The sequence below is a fragment of the Lotus japonicus genome, chromosome 1 (assembly GCF_012489685.1).
Source record: "Lotus japonicus ecotype B-129 chromosome 1, LjGifu_v1.2".
Taxonomy (NCBI): Eukaryota; Viridiplantae; Streptophyta; class Magnoliopsida; order Fabales; family Fabaceae; genus Lotus; species Lotus japonicus.
Window position 1 is genome coordinate 49389508 of NC_080041.1, and position 22924 is coordinate 49412431.

Genomic DNA, 22924 nt, shown 5'->3' on the forward strand with positions numbered 1-22924 from the left:
TCCCAACATTTATCAAGATCCAAATCAATATTGGTCTAACCAACGTCCTCAGCATCCCAACAATTATGAAGATCCAAATCAATTTTCCTACCCACGTCCTCAAAATCGAAACAATTATGAAGATCCAAATCCATTTTCCTACCCACGTCCTCAAAATCGAAACAATTATCAAGATTCGAATCAATTTTCCTACCCATGTCCTCAAAATCTCAACAATTTTGCAACAAATTCCAACCAGTCATCCTTTCATCCCTCTATGAGATATCCATCTCAAACACCCCCGTCTAGTGGTCATATGCAAATGGTGAATGAAAATTTTCCAAGTGTTGATGCACCTGAATTTCCCGAATTTTCAACACAAATGAGTTTTGGTGGCAATCATCCAGCTGCTAATCATACCACTCCAAATCAAGAGGATACAACTCCTAAGAGCAAGAAAACCCAGTCACCAACATGGAGCACTGCACAAAATTTGGTGTTAATTAGTGGGTGGATTAACTTTGGAACAAGTAGTGTTGTGGGGAAAAACCAGAGAGGAGAAACATTTTGGAGAGATATTGCTGAGTATTGTAATGAGCATTGCTCATTCGATCCTCCGCGTGATGGAAATGCATGCCGAAACCGCTGGAATTATATGAACAAAATACTGGGTAAGTGGATTGGCGCTTATGATGCGGCTAAGCGCCAGCAAGCAAGCGGTTGGTCGGATAATGATGTTTTGGCAAAAGCGCGGGAATTATTCGCCTGTGGGAAGAATGTTCAATTTACTTTGATGGAAGAATGGATGCAACTCCGTGATCTGCCACGTTTTTGTAGTCAAGTAGGAGGAAATAGTGGCTCAGCAAGTAGTGGATCTAAGAGATCTCACGACAGTGATGCATGTGACTCAACCTCTATAGGATCAATTCCTCGTCCAATCGGTAGGGAGGCAGCTAAAAGAAAGAATAAAAAGAAAAGTAGAGAACCTCCCTTGGAGGAGGACAAAGGTTGGGGTTGGGGTAAATTCGAAGGTATGAAGGAGAAAGAGCTTGTACGATTGGAGAAGATAGCATCGGTACAAGCAGAGACTAACCAATTGATGAAAACCAATTTGTATCTAAAGCTAACTTCCGAAGAGAACCTCGATGACCATAAGAAAGAGCTGTTGAAGAAGTTGTCCCAAGGCTATTTGGGAATTAATTTCAATCGAGTATTTGTCTGTATTCGGTCAAATTTGTCAGTGGTGTCAAGTCTGTAGTGTTTGCTTTAATAATTTGTCAGTGGTGTCGAGTCTGTCGTGTTTGCTTTAAAAATTTTTCAGTGTGTCAAGTCTGTAGTGCTTGGCTTTAATGTATGGTTTATTGTGTTTGAACATGTTCCACTCAATTCGAATCTTGTCCTTTTCCGATTATTAACTCCAATTCATAACTTATTTCAAATCCACCAGTGGTGTCAAGTCTGTAGTGCTTGGCTTTAATGTGTTTGAATATGTTCCACTCAATTCGAATCTTGTCCTTTTCTGATTATTAACTCCATTTGATAACTTATTTCGAATCCACCAGCGGTGTCAAGTCTGTAGTGCTTGGCTTTAATGTGTTTGAATATGTTCCACTCAATTCGAATCTTGTCTTTTTCCGATTATTAACTCCAGTTGATAACTTATTTCGAATCCACCAGTGGTGTCAAGTCTGTAGTGCTTGGCTTTAATGTGTTTGAATATGTTCCACTCAATTCGAATCTTGTCCTTTTCCGATTATTAACTCCAGTTGATAACTTATTTCGAATCCACCAGTGGTGTCAAGTCTGTAGTGCTTGGCTTTAATGTCTTTGAATATGTTCCACTCAATTCGAATCTTGTCCTTTTCCGATTATTAACTCTAGTTGATAACTTATTTCGAATCCACCAGTGTCCACCATTCAATGTACTTATATATATGGATTCATAGATCCATTGATGTACCAATATCCCAAATCTCTTCCAGTCTACTTCGAATTCTTGTGATTGTCACAAGAACCAATATCCCAAATCTCTTCCAATTTCAAAACAAATGGATCCTGATCCTTTTGAAAATCCAGTTCCAAATCCTTTTGATTTTGCAGCATACCTTCAAAATTCTGAACTTGATGAAGAAGCTTTTATACTCAACCAAGTTAGGGAGCATCGAAACAAAATATTGGAAGATAGGGCACCTCGTAGCAGAAAATATGTCCGTAGAGATCATGCAGCGGCAAACCGAAGGCTAATTGAGGACTACTTTGCCAATGAGCCTACATATGACGATACAATGTTTCATCGTCGGTATCGGATGCAAAAACATGTTTTCCTTCGAATCGTTGCGGACCTTTCAAGTAGTGATAACTACTTCACCCAGCTAGTTGATGCAGCCTATAAAGAAGGAATATCACCCTTGGCAAAATGTACAACAGCAATGCGAATGTTAGCATATGGTGTGGCAGCAGATGCAGTCGATGAGTACATCAAAATCGGAGGTACTACAGCACTGGAGTGTTTACATAGATTCTGTAAAGGAATCATACGATTGTATGAGCACGAGTACCTTAGAGCACCAACCGAAGATGACCTGCAAAAAATACTACATGTTAGTGAAATGCGGGGGTTCCCAGGCATGATCGGGAGTATTGACTGCATGCACTGGGAGTGGAAAAATTGTCCTAAAGCATGGGAAGGTCAATTTACTAGAGGGGATAAGGGAACCACAACGGTTATTCTTGAGGCAGTTGCATCTCATGATCTATGGATCTGGCATGCCTTTTTTGGATGTCCGGGAACGTTGAACGACATAAACGTTCTAGATCGGTCACCAGTGTTTGATGACGCGGAACAGAGAAATGCTCCAAATGTGAATTTCTATGTGAATCAACATCCCTATAATATGGCATACTATCTAGCTGATGGTATCTACCCTTCTTATCCAAATTTCGTCAAATCGATTAGACTTCCTCAAAGTGAACCCGATAAGTTGTTTGCACAAGTTCAGGAGGGATGTCGGAAGGACATCGAACGTGCATTTGGAGTTCTTCAAGCTCGTTTTAAAATCATCCGTGAACCAGCTCGTTTGTGGGACATAGCTGATTTGGGTATCATTATGAGGTCATGCATCATATTACATAATATGATTGTTGAGGATGAACGAGATTCATATGCTCAACGTTAGACCGATTTTGAGCAATCTGGGGAAGGTGGATCTAGTACACCGCAACCATACTCGACCGAGGTGTTACCCGCTTTTGCAAATCATGTGCGTGCTAGATCCGAGTTGCGTGATTCGAACGTTCATCACGAACTGCAAGCAGATCTAGTGAAGCACATATGGACAAAGTTTGCAAATGCTTCGTGATGGAAGATGATTTGTATCGTACTAATTACGTTATTTGTGTGTTGTGTGCTTAGTTTGTTGTCTTGCATTTTAAGTTAAGAAAATAAAATAAATTATTGTGTGCTTCGTTTGTCGTCTTCCATTTTTTAGTTAAGGAAATAAAATAAATTATTGTCTATATTAAAAAAAATATAATTTGTTAAGTGTTTATTATTTAATTTAATTTAAAACAATAATTGTAATTTTATGTAAATAATAAAAACAAAAAAATAAAATTAAATAAAAATATGAAATAAAAAAGTGGTGGGGTAGGGTGAGTGGTGGGGTAGGGTGTTGAGAGAGAAAACCATTGGAGTGGGTAATTGTTGAGAGTTTGTTGAATTGGAGAGAGAAGATAATGTGGAGTGTTGGGAAGAGAAAAAGTGGGGTAGGAAAGGGGTAAACAAAACATTTTTTGTTTACCCATTGTGGATGGTCTTATGGGACGCTGGTCGCCGTGTTAAAGGGAGCAAAGGCTTGGTGGTGACCGTTTGTGGTAAGAAATATGATTTGGAGATAGATAGGACGTGGACTTAACAAACTGAGTTGATGGTTTTTTTAAATTTAATTCAGTAAAATTATTCTCATAAATTAATGTATGATAGTGTATATGCATTAAATTTATTTAAATTTTAACTAATTAGTAATTATTTTTTATTAGTGATGAATTTTTTTCGTCACTAAATTTTGCCTTTATAAAAAATGGGGTGGGGTGTAGATTTTAAAAAAAATGGTGTGGAGTGTCATTCTTACAAATCTTGAGGGAATGAGTGTATTTTACTCAAAAAGTTAATCTAAATTAAAAGTGATATGCAAGTATGCAACATTAAAATGGATTTTACTATTGCATAAAATTATTGAAGGACAATGAACTTCTTGTAACCAAAAAAAAAAAATACTTCTAATTCATAATTTTATTCGTAAATATGATATTTTTTTTGACAGCCGTAAATATGATATTCTATATACAAGTAAAATTTTCAAAAATAATGATTTAATTTTTATGTACCAACACGATGACGTGAATTACAAACTAATTGGAGATTAATCGAATCGGTTTGATTGAAATTTTTGAATGTATTTTGAAAATTTGAACCAAACTTTAAAAAATCTAACCAAACCAACTAAAATTGATTTGTTTGATTTTTATTTTACTCTAAACGCGAACTAATTTAATTCTAGAACACCGCTATTTAAACCTTAACAATTGCTTAAGAGATTAATTTCTATGCACCGATGATGTAAAAAGTTTTACACCATCAAAATTCTAGAACACCGCTATTTAAACCTTCCATTTTTTTATTTTAGATATTATTAAATTCAAAATTAATTATGAGCTAAAAAATTGAAGGGATGTGATTGAATGATGGTGTAAAACTTATTTACATCATCGGTGCATAGAAATTAATCACATTGCTTAAAGGATGAAGAAGTGTAATACATTTTTATCCATTTAATTCATCTTGCTAAAAGAAAAAAAAAAATGACGGTGTATGGCCTAAATCATGGGTTGACCGACAAACTTGGAAATGTACAAATAAGAAAATGGAGGCTTGATTGATCATAAGGATAGTTATAAGAAAATGTACGCATATGTCCCTGTTGTTACAAGGCCAACATTCAAATTAAGTAACTAAAACAAATTTGCAAAATGAGAGTGATCGAAATTTCCAAGCAGGAAATAAATTCAACTTGATTGATAAGCAGTGTGGTGGAGATAATAAAATATGTTGATCAAAGGGGCAAATTGTAGAAATTTAGGGTGTACGTGAAGTGTGAACAAGGTATTTTTTTTTTTTGAGAGAGAAGTGTGAACAAGGTTGCTCGTGATGAAGAATATACTGATATACATTACTCATGTTCAACTTAATTATAACGTGGTTACCCTCTCTATTGACTGAGTAGCAACGACCTTGTATTATCCAAGTCAATATACAATAACTCAGGTCATCATATTATGCACAAAAATCAAATGAACAGACACATATATATAGTACAAGCAACTGCAATCATTCATTGTACACTCTTATGCTTCCTTGAATTGCCTCCATAAAGTTTAATTTCTTATCTGCATAGACAAATAGATATGAAACTTTTTTGGTTTCTTCACACACTTATATTTCAACTGCTTGTTAATTAATCAACTCAACAATCAACCTTTAAAACTGAATTTTATTTGCTTTCCAACCATGAACTTGAATTTTAAACTGAATTCGCATCCCAATTTCCTGTGGTTCGATAAATTAAAATCGGATAGATTCTGTACACTTGCTGATTGACCAACAGCAGATAACTCTTTAGCTAGATAGGATGTATTTTAAACACTCCTGAGTTTTAAATGAGATGGTTTGCTTCTTTTACAGAATATCGGATCGTCCAACTCCAACTCCTCCTCCTCCACCATCTGCAGCTGGCCACCGCAAGGATCATCCAGTTCCATCCCCGCCTCCACCAATTGGCAGCCCTTATCGGCACCCGTAAAGAGTGACTTACAATACATCAAGAACTTAAGGCAACTTCATGGAGTTACACCCCAAATAATCATGGTCATACGCCATTGTGTTCTTATGCTATATATTTTGATTGGTGAAATAAAATGGAATCACAATGGCTTGAAATTTCTTTTATTATAACAATGTTAATATCTCCGGTTGATACCTGATATTGCTGCTGGTAAATATAGAAAATTCTTAACTTTAGCTCCAAGTAAAAATTAAACTAACTTTCCATCCAAGAAAATCTTCATGAACCATTTTATAACAAACGACAAGTATATATGTTCCAGCAATCTAACCACATAGACCCCGTTTTCAATCTAGACATTAAGAAACCAACATGCTTCAACCTCATTGAAGGACAAAGCATCCTTAAATCAACGAAGTACTTAAGAAGGTTTAGCCAAACTTGCTTTCACAATCCGATGAATAAATTGAAATAAAAGAGTTCTTCAAGTTCCAATTAGTGCTAGGGCTTTCTCCTCTTCAATCTCCAGAGGAAAAAGACTCAAGAATTGCTCTAAACACTTCAAAATGAATAAAAACGAGTTTTCCCTTTTTTTAACAGCGTGAATGGTGCGATCTCGCCGTTTTCCTTGCCAATCAACACATTTTCCTTATTTTTCTACTTTTTCTGATTTTTCCTGAAATTTAAATCAAATAAAAATGAGATAAAAATCCATAAATAAACAACCAAAACCCTAACTAAATATTGAACTCTAAAAAGTATCAATTAAAGATAGAGAAAAATTACTAGAATCCAAAAAATCAAAATAAAAACTCATAAAATCCTAAAAGCACCCAACAACCCCGATCGTGTTACTTTGACTAAATATGTGCGCTCGGGTAGGCGATACTTGTTTATGTCATGCAATTAAGTTGGTTTCTTCAATCTATTTGTGATCAACTTGATATTGTGATGAGTAGTTTTCTTTGCTGCAATACAATGATATATTCACACCTCATTTTTAATACACCTCATTTCCACTCATTTTTTATTTCTATCTCTCTCCTCTTATCATCTATCACATCTCATACTTTCTCTCTCTTACTTTTTCTTTTCTTTCTATCTCTAACCTCCCTCCACCTCGTTCCACCTCAAAATGAGGTGTGAAGAAAACATTTTTGATTCCACATGTTTGGGCCTTCTGTTGGTTGCTTGTCAGAAGTTAATTCCATCTAGAAAGCATGTGGGGCTTGGAAATTGGAGTGCGAGGATGAACAACGTGGACTTGTTTTGTAAAGCAGTTATGGAGCTTGGTGCAACGGGTTGATAAGTTTTGGGCGTGTATTATCGCAGCCAACTATTTTTCCAGGGATGAATCACTTCTAGTGGTGGAAGCGAAGGATCATCTTTTTGGAATTTGATTTTGAAGACGTCAACGGTGCTTCGAGATGGGTTTTCGTTCCATTTTGGCCGGCGTGAAACATCTTTCTGGTTTTCGAATCAGTCTCTCTTGGGGCCTTTGTGCGAAAAATTGACATTCATGATTTGAAGCTTACTTTGAAGGATGTGTCTGCCTCTGTTTCTTTCCATGCTTCTTTGCCCTAGAAATTTCTTTCGCGCTTTTCAGCAGGTGTTTTGATGATGACACCCCATATTATTTTGTTTGGAATCATACTATGGATGGTAACTATTCTATGTAGGGTGGCTAAAGTTGGTTATTGGATCAGAAGGAAAATACCAATCAGATTGTTCAACCTTGGGCGAACCTTTGGCACCTTCTCGTCCCTGAAAATATTCGTTTGGACTAGTAATGATATATGTAAGCATTGTAATGTTGAGCCTAAAAACCGTGGGGATTGTGTGTTTGCTGAGAAGGTTCGGTAAGCTATTAATTTCGTTTTTTCCGAGCCAGTTCTTTGTTCTTCAGGACTTCGCTGCTTACTTGGATTTGTTTAGTCGTGATCCTTGCCACGACCTGCGTTGTGTGGAAGCAGTATTGTCGGTTCTATTTTGTCGGGGAGTTGCATATGCTGCATTGTGTGGTCTAGGAAGCCCAAGCTCTTTGGTTGCTGATCACAAAGGTGTATGTATACTTCGGCAAATCGTGAGCGGGTTCAAAGGTGGGTGCGATAGTAGCCTCCGCGAGCAGGTTTTGTTGCCCTGAATACATATAGGAGCTCCTTGGGAAATCCGGACCAATCGGGCTTTGGTGGAACGGTGCGTTTAGAGGATGGGACTTGGCTTGCTAGTTTTGTTGGCCATATTATTTTTTTCAGAAATCTACACGGAGAGTTGTTAGAAATGATGCATGGCTTGGAGATTTATCGGTAGCATGGACTTCGCAATATTGAGTTATGCTCTGATTCGAAGTTAGTGGATTGGGCGAGGCCCCAGGGTCCCTCGCTCAGGGGCGTTAGTCCAGGGCGACGCATAGGCCAGAGACTTGGGCCTGTCCTGGAGGCCCAACTGGCCCACTAAGGGAGGTTAGGGGCACTAAGCCCAACCCCAAATCTATAAATAGGGGACGATTACCAATTGTAAAGGACTCTTAGCTCATTTGTGAGATAATAAGATTGAAATTCAGTTATTTTCTCTCTCTAAGCGGTTACACTCTTGTTCTCTCTAAAGTTCTCACATCACGATCCCTAGGTACCCTACCTCACTTCTATGTTCTTGGATAGAACATTTGGCGGCGACTGTGGGAAGAAAGCCTCGGTTCAAAAACTGAGCAAAAGTCCTAGTTTTCTTCGGCACACATTCAAAATCGCTACACGATACTTAAACGGGAAAATATGGCGGCGAATGAAAAAAAGCGCACGAAATTACCTTCATTAACATGAACAATATAAATTACAAAGGGTAAGTGAAAGTCAATACAAAGTGCTCAAATTACATTTACATTTTCTATTTTCCTTGCTTGTTCAACAGCAGCAAAGTACTCAGCATTGAAGCCTGAAGGATCATCTAGACCAACCAAACCCTCGGGGGTAACTCTCTTGAAGGCCCCCATTCCGCTGAGATCTATTCCTTTGTAAAGGTGCTGAACTTGGGCCTTAGCAAGGAAGAAACCACGGCCATGCTCCTCCACAACCTCAGCAGCAGCCCCTGCCGCCAGTCTCGCTCTGAGAGTTTTGGTTTCAGAGTCCGCCCGCTCCTCCGCATCCGCAACAGCTTTGGTTTTTACTTCTAATTGGGACCTCACCTCGGCGAGAGATACATCCTTCGATGCCAACTCGCCGCGAAGGGACGCGATCTCTTTGTCTTTGGCGATACAAGCTGCCCTGCTCACTGAAAGTGCCTCTGCCCTCGCCTCTAGCTTCTGCTGCAAGTCATCCAGATCATCCTCCAATTCCTCCATTCTCTCTCTACAAGCGGATAAATCAACCTCGCGATCGTTCATCTCAATACCCAAGTTGTTTAGCTTAGTTACCTGAGCCACTAGCTTGTCACGCTCACCGTAAGCCTCGAGTGTAGCAAGGCGGTCGTTCTCAGCCTTCCAACGGAACTCTTCAACTTCGGCGGCAGAGGCCAAATCCCGGGATAACTTGGCAAAGAGGCATCCCGCGCGCAAAAGACTCGAGACGGCTTCTTGTGCCACACCATCGAGGTCAGGATTCTCAGTCCCTTCTCTCATGCTATTGAGGAAAGGGTCAGTCAGCATGAAGTCAACAGGAGAAGAATCCTGGCTTGAAGGAGAGCTCTTTTTCCTGTCAGTATTCATATGGCTAGCAGCTGGGGAAGAGGGGCGAGGAGAAGGAGAGGCGACGGGGGTTTTATCCTTATCGCTACGGACCGCTGTGTGGATTGGGGAGACCTCGGGTGAGCTTACCTCAATTTGTTGGCATGTATAGTCAGGAGAGAGTATTGTTTGGGGAACATCGGAGGAAGCGCCTTCAGGAACATGTTGACCAGCGATGACTTCCTTGGGAAAGGGCGAGGATCTAGCCTCGCCCTTGGGTTCAGTTCACCCCCGCCCACCAGGTCTTGGTGAGGGGAAAATGTTTCACCGGCCCTGGTTCTCTTGACCTTCTTCTTTTTCTTTTTCAGCTTTTTGGGCGAAGGAATCGCGGCCCCAGGCCTTCCATCTGTGCTAGGGTTGCCCCTTTTGGATTTTTGAGATTTATTTGTTGGGGAAGGGTGAGCAGTGTCGTCGGTAGGTTTCGGTGCTGGCTCGTCAATCTCTAGCGGAAGGACAGCGCCTGGTATTGTCTCGCTGGACAAAGGAGCAGCAACGTTTGGGGCTGTCCCGGCAATTTCAGAAAGAGCAGCATTGATTGAAGATCCGAGCGCAGGATCAACCGAGGTGGATCCTCTGGTCCGTTTCTTTGAAGGGGGAACGGTGGTCCCAGCGTCACCATCTGCGGCAGCATGTTTTCTCTTGATTCCGTTAGTGTTAAAAACGTGAGGAAACTCAAACGTTTTAGCAGCAAGGGCGCGCTCCAGTTCGACTTTAGTAAAGTTCATTCCTCCTAGGAATGAATTGAGGGTGTCTTTGCGAGCGGTTTCAAGTAACTATGAGCACTCGAGGATGAGGAGCCCAGCGAAAAAGCCAAGGATGATTTTATCCTCATCACTCAGCGACGCATCTGGCGGCAACAGAACGTCGCGAGGGCTCTTGGTCCAGTAGAAAGGGAACAGAGCAGTCCCGTCCCAAAGGGTGAAAGCTTCAGGGTAAGTGGGGTGCACGATTATGCGGAAGTACCGGCGCCCGGGTCCCTTCTTGACGTTACTCTTGTAGGGGAAGAGGCGCTGCCGGCTCGTACGAGATTTCAGAGAAACCCACCCCGGGGTCGGGGTCTTTAAAGATTTTGGCTCCACGGCGTAGAAGTAGAAGAAGTGGGCGGTCTTCGCTTCAAGACCAACGACGTTGCAGAGAATCTCGAAACACCGAATGAAGGCCCAAGTGTTCTGATGGAGTTGGCTTGGGGCCACGTTGATTTCCCTCATAACTTGGCGGAGGAAGGGGGAGAAATGTAGTTTGATCCCTAGGTCGAGGAAAAAGTACTCGTAGACATAGAAGAAGTGGGGTTTCTCCATGCCTTGTTCAATCGCGCGTTGTTGCCAGGGCCGGCGGATATTTATGCACCGCCCGGTGACGAGGACATCTTCGAGAGACTTCTCGTGGCAGAGCCCACTGGCCTGGCGGGCCGTCTTAGTAACAGGCTCGTCAGAGGACTGCTCAGAGGGCTGACAGATGGCCCCTTGAGTGGAGGTTTTATTCGTGGACTAGGGTAGGGTGGCGAAGACCCGGTGCCAGAAAGCGTTGATTTCTCCTTCGTTAAGGGGAAATCCTCCGGAGGGAGGAGGGTTAACCGGAGGAGGAGATGCGGGGGCAGCGCTACGGGATCGGGAGGATCCTTTGGGGCGGCGTTGGGAAGTCATTTCTGCCAAAAGGAAGAGTAAGGATGAAAATGGGAGAGGGCGCATCTCGGGAAACGAGAACGACGCATTAAATGAAAAGTTACAACAGCTGAAGCTTATTTGTTCAAATTCAAATTGACAGGATTTATTGTGACTTGAAGGGACATTTCGGAGATAGCGGTTGAGATTCTACAAGATTTGTTGACCTTTGTATTACCTCAGCACATTACATGTGGCTTACACGCGTCGAGTCATCATGGGCCACGGCGAGCGCGACCGAGACCGGGCGAGAGAGTCAAGTATCGTCCCCACAAATATACTTGTGGACTCAAACAACTGAGAGAGCATAGTTATAGTATTAATCTTAAGCTTTAATTATCAAGCCATGTTGGCAATTGCTTCCAGTCATTAAGTTTTAGATTTTAGCACTAGTTAATTATCTCATGATCGCCGCCTCAAGTTTCTTCTTAAAGACACACTCAGCCCTCATGCTTCGAGCTCGGTGTCTTGTGGACTTGTGGTCTGGGCGAAGCCCCAAGGTCCCTCGCCCGGGGGCGCTAGCCCAGGGCGACGCATAAGCCAGAGACTTGGGCCTGTCCTGGAGGCCCAACTGGCCCACTAAGGGAGGTTAGGGGCATTAAGCCCAACCCCAAATCTATAAATAGGGGACGGTTACCAATTGTAAAGAACTCTTAGCTCATTTGAGAGATAATAAGATTGAAGTTCAGTTATTTTCTCTCTCTAAGCGGTTACAGTCTTGTTCTCTCTAGAATTCTCACATCACGATCCTTATACTCTAGGTACCCTACCTCACTTCTATGTTCTTGGATAGAACAGTTAGCTCTGAGGCTTTTGGTGGAGGATCACCCTGTGTTTCATAACTATGCTTCAATTATTACTCAAATTAAGAGGTTGATTAGGTGTGTTTTGGTTGTGTCTTGCTCTCATTCATTTCGTGAAGAAAATGTAACAATGGATTTTTTTAGCTAAACATGAGTTATCTCTCCTGAGGGTTTTGCACTTTTGCTTGTTGCTCGTGTGTTGTTAGTTGAGTGAGTGCTTGGGATCTACTCCCTCCGTTCCTTATTATAAGGCCATTTTTTAGAGTTTTTTTTGTTCCTAAATATAAGTCCATTTCTAAGATTTAAATAGCATTGATTATTTTTTCCAAATTTACCCTCTTCATACTTTTGCTTTTCATAATTTTACTTATTTTCAATGCTACAATCATTCATTACCTTTTACTACCTTTTCATTTGCTCGAGTACTTGGAGTATGTGAGTATAACTAAATGCTATAGATACTACTTAGGAAATGTCATGAATTAAAGTGCAGTTACGGTACCCACAATATTAATCTATATAAAAATAAGACTTTGTGAAACAAATTTGTATACAACAAAATGGAGTCCAATAAAAATTTGTATTTTCAATATCTTCTTCATCTCTAGCTAACAAATTCAAATCTATATCCATTGTGGTGTAAATTGTTTAGAGCACACATTGGAATGGTGAATATTTAAGCTGAATTTTTTTAGTTCCCAAAATAAATTTTGGTGGGAACAAGTTTAGCGTGAAAAGTTTTCAGAAAGCAAATCAATTCATTAACACTTGAAATTGTTAGAGGGAATTAAAAAATTTGGAATTTGCTGGAAATTAAAAATGAGAGGGAACAAATAATTTGGAGTCTTGGTGCAGTGTTTGCAATTAAAAAGGCAATGAATTATTCATCTAAAACAAGAATACAGTGAATTGCCAATGGAGTAAATTTGAGGGGTCGGTTGAAAATATCAAGATAAAACCCTTATATCAATGCTTGGACTAGTGGAGTAGTTAATTTGGAATAAGAACTAATTGTATTCAAAAAGTTATAAGTAAGGGTAATTTAGTAATGTTCCTTAAAAAGTTTAACAAATTTATTGTTTTTAACTTATTTTAACAACTTTTCTTAATCCTAGAGATTTAGTTAAATTGGCCTTATAATAAGGAATGGAGGGAGTACTTTCCTAAGGAGTCAATATCTTTCCCAAAAAAAGTTAAAAATAAAACTCTTGCCAAACTGTGAGACAAAATGACATATACACCCATTTTCAACAAAGGCGTCTTCTCACTTGTGTCGTGTCTTGGAAGAAACGACGGTGTGATCGTGATCCGCAACAACATCACAATAAAAATCAAATCAAATCAAATCAAAACAACAATTCAAACCCAAACCCAAACCCCAAATCATCCATCCATCAATGGCGCTTTTGGATCTGGAAAAGCACTTCGCCTTCTACGGCGCATACCACAGCAACCCAATCAACATCGCAATCCACATCCTCTTCGTTTGGCCAATCCTCTTCACCGCTCTCATCATCCTCTACTTCACACCACCTCTCTTCTCTCCCCTCATCCCCTATCATCCCTTTGTTTTCAACCTCGGCTTCTTCTTCGCAATCTTCTACGCTTTGTTCTACGCCGCTCTGGATCTCAAAGCCGGTTCCTTCACCGCGTTCCTCACCCTTCTCTGCTGGGTCGCTTCAAGTTTCGTCGCAAACTCCCTCGGCTTCTCACTCGCTTGGAAGGTAACAACAACGAACTATCTATAACCTGTATTATATACCCGTACGAATTCACTGATCCTAATTTTGTGGGTCATGTTTATTGGTTTTCTTTTTACCTAATCTCAAAGTTATGCTATCGACAAGTATGTCCCGACATACAGTAGAGTAGCAGAGCTTATTAATAATGAATCAACTTTACCCTTTTTCGATTCGAGGTCAAACTTTGTGAACATCATTTCTTTTTCCTTGTTTGATAAGCTGTCCAATTTCCAAAATTGATTCTAAAATTGAAATTAATTGGGTAGCAGCTAGGTTCTGACACTAGCTTCTGTGCTAGAATTAATTACGAGTAAAAAGAAGTTGATCAGGACATGTTCTTATAAATATTGGAGAATGTTTTGTAGACACCCGCACCACCGAAACTAATACGGTAGAAAAGAAGATGCTAGAGAAATGATAGATGTGATGTATGATCTGATGTGATGTGATATGTTGAGAGAGGTGGAGAGAAAAAGGAGGTATATAAGGTGTGTTGTTGGAGTGTTTAATGATAAATGTTACATTGTTTTTCAAAGATACATGTATAAATGTAGCTTGAATTAAGATTTTAGACTTCTTGGGAGGGATGAGAAATAGAGGAAGGACAGTGTGAGAGAGAAGGGGAAGACTTTGAGGGGAAGGGGAAGGAATGGAGGGGCTTTTGAGGGTTATTAGAAGAAATACCTCAAACCCTTCCCCCGTTCTTTAAATCTCTAGTCATAGGGAGGACTTTTGATAAGCCTCCCTCTTCCCTTCCCTCCCCTCTAAAATGTCAACGGATGTGTATGAGAAAAGGAAACATTTTATATGTGAAATTATGGTGGGGTATAGGTGTGGTCTTTGAACCTGTATTTCTGCTCACTGATTAGATTTTGCCCTTTTTTATGTCAGTTTTGCATTAATGTTTGCCTGGTTTTTCCTTATGGGAGTTTTCTCAGTCCAATGTGTTGGTGAATTAAATGCACTTTAGGCCAGAGCCATACGAATATTAATTTTCTTTTATGGTTGTGTAAGATGAAGTTCTTTCTCTTGTCTTGTATAAGGACGTCCTGGCCCTCTATTAACTTTATTCTAGTTGTTTGCATCAGTTATTATTTATTAATAGTTGCTTGCTGTCAGCTCTTACCCATACTTGGGTCATATGCCACTATGCCAGTTAGATAATTGTGTTATCAAGTTCTATTTTCCTTAGTAGGCAAAAGCATAATGTTCCTTTTTCTTGTTTTAAGTTTTAACCTTTTGTCATTCTATAATATTGAGAAGTATTGAAAGGGTGGATGTCTCATGTCTGAAGATTTGGGTTATTAAATACTAAATAGCAATAAGCAATTTTAGTTCATTTTTCTTTGCTTTCTCATTTGATAAGTCATCCTAATGTTGAGAAGTGATGAAAAAAAAAAATTCTCCTCAAGTAGTAGAATAGATGGAATAAGATCTGTATTGCTAGTTTACAGAACTTATAAATTCCCAACAGTAATCTTAATGTGAGCATTTGATGAAGACCGGTATTTACAGAATAGGAACAAACAGAATTTTATTGAAGAAACTCAGTTACCATCTATTACTATGGTGGCTATGGCTGAATCAAGATTAAGAATACAAACACTAATTCGCTGGAGAGTCCAGTCTCTTTTTCCTAACTATTTGGAACCACTAACATCCATTTATAGCACATGGTTGTTAGCTCATCTGTAACTAACATCCCTAGCAGTTAAGACCTTACATCTGTTACAATCAGTTACAATTAACGCTCACATGAATTCTAACTTCTAAGACTTAGAACTATTATCCTCTACATGCTTCTTAAACCTCCTTTTATAGACCCTCTCTTATCTTTTTGAAGAGTGTGAACTGTGAAGAAAACAACATACGAGAGCCAGGAGCCATACTGAAGGCTAATTTATTGTATTTTGAAGAAGTTCTGTAACATGTTTTATGATGACAATCTTTCAGGTTGTGTTGGCTGCCCAGATTTTTTGTTGGACTGGACAGTTTCTTGGTCATGGTTTGTTTGAGGTATATTATTCTTCCATAACTAACAAGCATGATGTATAAAGATTTTACATATCATTTATGTTTTAACCTTTATTTCTCTGTTCAGAAACGTGCACCGGCTCTGTTGGACAACCTTGCTCAAGCTTTTCTAATGGCTCCATTCTTTGTGGTTCTTGAGGTAATTGCTTGTAATGGTCATTTGGAATGGTTTCTTTGACAATTGAAACAAAATGGATTTTATATTATTTGGTTTTGCAGATCCTCCAATCATCCTTTGGATATGAACCATATCCCGGATTTCAGACTAGGGTGAAGGCGAGAATAGAAGCTGATATCAAACAGTGGCAAGAAACGAAACAAAAGAAACGTTCTTAGCTTGGACAAGTTGTTCATAAATGTGGTTGTAGATAATTGCTTTGAAAATAAAGAAAAACAAGTTGTATTATAATACCTTTTGATTACTGTTCAAAGTCAAGGTTTTTGAGCCCGTTTTGGCAATTAGAAAAACAACTTTCCAGATTCAACAAATTAATAGTCCACTCTATAAAAATTAGTCCATTCTGTAAATTGTACAGAATGTTACTTACATGTTGGCGGCCATGCAAACTACAACTGTTGTAAAGAACTGTGTCCGGAAAACCCAATCAGAAGGGTATTAAAAGCGGAGCTATAGAAAAGCAGGGAAAGCGGGACATATCACCAATTCCTGAAGTTGATAGCAGTAACTGAGACAAAGGCAGAGCAGGGGATGGTGAAACTTAGTGTTAAAAAGTGGAAAATGATTGCTCTCAACTTGGATGGGCTAGGCTGAGTAATACCAACAACACAACTAAACGCAAGATCATTGATAATGTGAGCACACTAGATGCAAGAGACATCAACAATAAAAGAGACTGATTATTTACCCTACAGGCACAGCAGAGGCTGCGCAAGCCCTTCGAAGACAAATGAAAATCCTTAGTTGGAACTGCCGTGCAGACAAATGAAAATCCTTAGTTGGAACTGCCGTGGTCGTGGGACACCATGTGCGATTAGAGCTTTGAGAAAACTAATTGTAGTAGGACTTCCTTAGCTCGTGTTCCTAATGGAAACGAGGAAAAAGCCTCTAGAGATTCAATGGCTTCGTAGAGGGCTTTGACTTGGGCTTTAGTGGTTATCAGTTCGCATGGTCGAATAAAAGACAAGTGTCTAACATCATAGTGGAAAGATTGGACAGATCCTTATCGATGCAGTAATGGAAGGAGTTTTGGTCTAATACAAATGTCAATCACTTAACAAGAATTACCTCAGAATTCAGATCATAATCTTATAGTTGTTATTGCTTCAAATATTAAATGAAACAGGATGAAAAGGTGAAGTTATACATATTTGAGGAAATATGGTTGAGGAATGGGGAATTTAGGCAATGGTGCACTACTCTTGGCAAGGGGGAAGAGGGACATACCGTAGAAAATATGGGAGGTCTCTGCAAACATGGAAGTATGGGTTGAATCCTTGTTTGGACAGCACCAAAAAGAATAAAGAACTCGTTGGATAAATTTAAAGGGCTGCAAGTAGAGATGCAAAATTGAAGGAATCAGAAAGAAAATTGCCAATACAGAGAAGGATCTGGGTGAAATATTGCAACTGGCGAAGATTATGTGGAGCCAAAGATCAAAGGCAACTTGGCTAGCATGGTAATAGAAACACCAGTTTCTTTGACAAAAAACATCTCAAAGAAATAGCAGAAATGGAATTGAAGTAATTCAAAATGCAAATGAATTTGTATGGACAGAGAAAGGGGACATTGAAGAAGTCTTGACAAAGTATTTTTAGGGGTTGTTCGAATCATCAAACCCATCTAACTATGAAACATCAATATCCTTAGTCAAGAACAATGTAAAAGAGGACCACAAACAACTACTAAATCAGCCTTTTACACGGGAAGAAGTCAGAAGGGTAGCCCTTAATATGAGTTGTGTGTCAATTGTACAAATGGGATGGCTCTTTCTTAAGAGCACCTTATATAGAACAATTGGGATTTCTAGACAAATGGGTAGCCCTTAATATGAGTTGTGTGTCAATTGCATCTTTCCAAGTTATGCTTAATGGACAACCTTGTTGGAGATTTTACTCAGGAAGAGGCCTTAGGTAGGGATACCCTCTCTCCCATATCTCTTCATATTAGGTGTGGATGTTATCTCATTAATGAATATTACGTTCGTTTCACAAAGATTGTTGGTTTAGTCTCTCTTCATTTATCCTCAAAATGTCTATTGTTTTAGAAAGTCAATGCTTGATCTTATACAGAAGATGACTCAAATGAAGGGAATCAGTCCTTAACTTGAGAAAATTGAGGAGAAAGCCTTGAGAACATAAGAGAACTCTCGGAAGGAAAGCAATATAAATGAAGAACTGTGACTTTAATCTCCAGCTCACACAAATCCTCAGCAGAAGATGTAGAAATATGCAAAGCAAGAGAAAACAAAACAGAATGAAAGCACAATTGATGAATCTAATACTCTAACAGTTGAAGACAAAGCAGAAGTTAAAGAAGAAGAAGATCAAGTGGAATTTATAAGGCGAAGGAGAGTAGAGAGGTTAGTTTTAGAATACTCGTTGAGCTGGGAAAGGCACGTTCGTGAATACTCGTTGAGCATGGAGAAGGTTGATTAAGAATAGTCATTGAGCATGGAGACGCTCATTCATAGTGAAGATCTATGTGTGCTTATCTCTCCTTCTCTTTATGCATTTTGTCCATACAATTCATCCATCTAAACAGACGATGCTAGAAGAAACTTTGAAATATAGATCCAAAGTTGTCAACCAATGAAAAGTTATTGCTGAAAAATCCCATTCTTGTGTCATAACAATGAAGTTGGTCATCCATTTAATAATGCATTCTTCCAAGAAGCCAATTGAGTAGTAACTCTATTAATGATTTGAGAAAAATCTCATCTAGTTACACGTCCTTTGAGGAGAGGCAAACAAATATTTTCCCAAAATTACTAGCCCTATTGATACCCATAATATTAGACAAACACCACAGGTTATTCTAATCAATATTATTTGAACAAAACATTCGAGTTTTTTCAAAATTCACTTTCATCCTTTAAGCACTATAAAAACCTTTGGGAATTGTTATTCAGACCCCCCCACAACTATTCAGACCCTGATAAATTTGTAAAATCCAAAAAAGCCCTTTATAAATTTTTTTCGCTCGCACTTTGAAAGTCTGTCACTATAGCACTTTGAAAGTGCGATAGTCACACACTTTCAAAGCGCGAGCGCAACATAGATATTTCTTTTTTCTTCCTGTTTAATTTCCGGAAGGAATTTTGGACTGTCACTTATTAGTTAAGGTAATATGATCATTCTAAGCTCAAATATGCAGTTAGAATCTCCAAATTCCTACACCTTCTAGTAGTCTCACGATTTTTAAAAATCATCTAATATTAGTTATGTACAAATTTGCAGCAAAACGCACTTTAAAAGTGTGTTTACTTCACACGTTAACAGTGCGTTAACTACGCACTTCTAAAGTGCGTTTATTTGCAGAAAAAAAATAAAAACGACAGAAACAACTCCCTAAAGTTGGATATTTTCAAAAAGAGTAAAATACACTCACCCCCCTCAAGGTTTGTGAGAATAACACTTAACTCCATTCTTATCCAAAATATACACTCCACCCCAATAATAATCTCATAATTACACTTAGCTCAATTCTTCTCTGAAATCTTCACTTCACCCCACCCCTTTAACACCATCCAAAAGATGCTAACGGAATATTCCTTTAACTCAAATTAATTAATTAAAATATAAATGATAAATAAATTACATTATCCTCTAACCAAATAATAATTGTACTATAATTTTGTAAATATTCTAAATATTTATAAAATATTTTAAATACCTCCAAATAACAAATAATAATTAAACTTGATGTTTATTATGGTCAAAATATTTCTCTCTCTAATATAACTCAAATTTAAATAGGGAGTGTTTCAGTCAAAATATTTATCAAATGATGAGTTCTTAATACCTGTGTATAACCTTAAACAACTTATATTTTAAAACTTAAAATGCCATGTGCTTAAGTGCTCATACAACCTAATAACTAAGGTAATCACATATCGTCATAACACAATTATATTTTGAAAGTTTAGTAAACTTATTGACAATTTTTTTTAGTAAACTTAGTGGTAAAGTTTTTGAGTTTTGATGGTTCTGACATTGAGTTAAGTTTTGCTAAATTTGTAATGGAAAATGTTGTTGCCTTGAAGAGGATGATTTCAAACTTAGCTGGAAGCTACGTAACTCAGATATGGAAGAAGTAAAACAGAAGTTGTTCTCGTTTAAGAAATGTTCTAGTTCTATGAATTTGGAATTATACCAAGAAGGCCAGAACATGCTTTATTGTAAATCATTTGTGCTACCCTCCAAATAACAAGGATTTATTTACTTGAATGAGCACTGATTATCTCGTGCTACTTTTTTTTTAAAAGTATATTTATTATTTAGTTAGAAGATAATGTAATGTATTTATATTTAAATTAATTAATTTTGAGTTAAAAGAATATTCCGTTAGCATCTTTTGGATGGTGTTAAAGGGGGTGGGGTGGAGTGTAGAATTTAGAGAAGAATTGAGTTAAGTGTAATTGTGAGATTATTATTGGGGTGGAGTGCATATTTTGGATAAGAATGGAGCTAAGTGTTATTCTCACAAATCTTGAGGGGGGTGAGTGTATTTTACTCTTTCAAAAACGACATAAGATAGAAGTTGTGGTAGTGGTGGTGGCGGTGGTGGCGGTGGGTGGTGGTGGGTGGTGTTGGGTGGTGGGGGTGGAAGAAATAGGAAAGAGGTAAGGAGAGAGGAGAGAGAAATAATGTGAAGAGAGTGAGGATTTTTTTATATTTTTTTCATTAAGGGTATTTAGGACGTTTCATACATTAATGAGGGGTCTGAATAGCTGTGGGGGGGGTCTGAATAACAATTCCCTCCCAAAACCTTTACGCATAGCTTACACCAAACACAGATGTTCATTATTAGCTAGGCAAAATAAAAGAACATCGCCTCCAAAAAAATAAGTGTGAGATCCCAATACCTTCCTTAGTAATACGAATTGGGTTGTAAGCGCCCTCCTCTACTAACTTCTAAATCTGAATGACAAGCTGCTCCATGCAAAGCCCAAAGAGATAAGGTTAAAGAGGATCCCCTTGTCGAACCCCATTGAGGAGTGGAGTGGGAAATTTTCGAGCCATTCCAGAGAATAGAAATACTCGCAAAGTTAACTCCCCAAATGATGAGATCAACAATATAAGTTGGGAACTCAAAATCGTAAAGGGTAGCCGGATATAAGTCCTAGCTAACTTGATCGCAAGCCTTCTCGAAATCAATCTTCAATTCCATCATCTCTCCTATGAGTGTGAATAGTGTACATCACTTCCTACGCCAAAATGATATTGCCCTTGGTGCCTCTCCCTAGAATAAAGCTCTTCGGTAGTGGCCCCACCAAATTGGGCAGCAAAGGTCGGAACTTGTCAACCAGAACTTTTTGATAAGTTTGCATACCACATTGCTTAGGTTTATAGGTCCTAAATCCTTGAAGTGAAGTGGATTATCAACTTAAGGAATAAGAGCAATAAGCGTCCCATGCAGCGCCGAATCAACCCTAGATACTTGCCTAAGATATATATGCTAGTACAACTTGTAGAAGAAGGCTTGAAAGCCATCACACCCAGAGTTTTAAATGAATGCATGGACATGACTGCACTTTGAGCTTCATCATAGGTAATAGGAAGAATTAAGTTCGCTCCCTCCTCAGTAGATAAGGAGGGTGCTCTATTCTCCAGAATATGATTCTTGCAAACTTGAAAATCCACATAAAATATGCTAGTGAAAAATCATTGAGATCTCCAGCTCTGTACACCAAACATCATTCTCACGAACAAGCCATGTATCTTATTTTGTTTCCTCCTCACCAGCGTTTGTGTGTGGAAGAATTTAGTATTTCAGTCTCCAAATCACACAAAATTCTCACATGAATTCTAAAACCACATAAACTCCTCCTACTCAGGAGGAATTTTCTCATACTCTGCTTCTAGTCCTCTATTATGATAGAGTAATCTATAACGCTTGCATAACTATATATTTAATTAAAATGCTAAATAGTCATAAAAGTAATGATAAACTCCTAGGGGTTACATAACAAATCATAATAGCCCTTAAACAATATTGTTGCCTCCTAATGAGTAATAATTAATGATCATTCATTTTGTAACCTTGAAACCTTTTATTTTCTAATTAAATAATTTTATTTCTATTAATTGCTTATCATATCTCATATATTATCTTCTTTTTTTCTATCTCTTTTCTCCTTCCACGTCTTAAATGCTCAAAATCAAGTGCATGTGAAGAACACATAATGCTTAGGAATTTTCGATCCGGCAATGTTAACTTCTTTGATCTCGATGTCCACTTTCTTCGTCGTGTACTATAATTGACAAATTAAATCCACGTTGGCAATAAGCTTCTGTCTTTCTAGTTTCAAATATGAATTAGAATCACATATTTGAGATTTACATGTCGTAATGACAAATCACATATTTTAATCACATGTAGGCATGTCTAAGTTTGCCCGACCCTATCCGAATCCTAGCTAACCGACAAATTTTTAAGACCACAGTTTTGGTCGGTTCAATGGCGCGGTTCAAGGAGGATAGAACCGAACAGTTTTTGTGTGTGCTACAACCCGACTAAGCTGACCAAAGTATCTATATTAAAAAAAACTTCTCGGGCTCAGGCTTGTCGGAGGGATAATCCAAAAACTCACAACCCCACTTCTCCACACCAGGCTATTTACGTTGTCTTTTAACATAGCCACTCACCACCAGTATCTCACAGAAAAACATTCACTTTGAAGCATTCTTCAACAACCCTAACGTCACCTTTCACATTTTCTCTACCCTACCGTTGCATTTTCTCTTCTCTCTTGGTTTTCCTTCTCCTCGCAAGAGCTCCCTCTACCCCCCCCCCCCCGCCCACAAAGATCCACACAGCTACACCTTCTATTCTCTCATCTCCTTGTTACAAGTTTCATCTCTCGATCTGGCTATATATAGCTGCCCCACACCCATCTCTGGATCTGGTGTCTTTGCATGTCCCAACTCTAGATCTGTCAATAGCTCAACTAAGAAGAAGATATGT

The 22924-nt window shown here is 38.7% G+C and overlaps 1 protein-coding gene and 1 pseudogene across 1 annotated transcript; both read left to right on the forward strand.

Annotated features, from left to right (window-relative positions):
* The first annotated feature begins 256 nt into the window (after positions 1–256).
* On the forward strand, positions 257–3449 carry LOC130737523 (uncharacterized; annotated as a pseudogene).
* Positions 3450–13254: 9805 nt separating this feature from the next.
* Positions 13255–16266, forward strand: LOC130743799 (2-hydroxy-palmitic acid dioxygenase mpo1). Its single transcript, XM_057596051.1, has 4 exons — positions 13255–13725; positions 15697–15759; positions 15845–15916; positions 15997–16266. The coding sequence occupies exons 1-4, from the start codon at positions 13399–13401 to the stop codon at positions 16111–16113; spliced, it is 579 nt and encodes a 192-aa protein (XP_057452034.1). The 5' UTR covers positions 13255–13398; the 3' UTR covers positions 16114–16266.
* Positions 16267–22924: the final 6658 nt, after the last annotated feature.

Excerpts from the sequence above, each read along its gene's own strand:
- LOC130743799 (XM_057596051.1), top strand. The coding sequence starts at position 13,399 with ATGGCGCTTTTGGATCTGGAAAAGCACTTCGCCTTCTACGGCGCATAC. Across the intron at positions 13,726-15,696 it reads GCTTCTCACTCGCTTGGAAG|GTTGTGTTGGCTGCCCAGAT; the intron begins GTAACAACAACG and ends ACAATCTTTCAG. Across the intron at positions 15,760-15,844 it reads TTGGTCATGGTTTGTTTGAG|AAACGTGCACCGGCTCTGTT; the intron begins GTATATTATTCT and ends TTCTCTGTTCAG.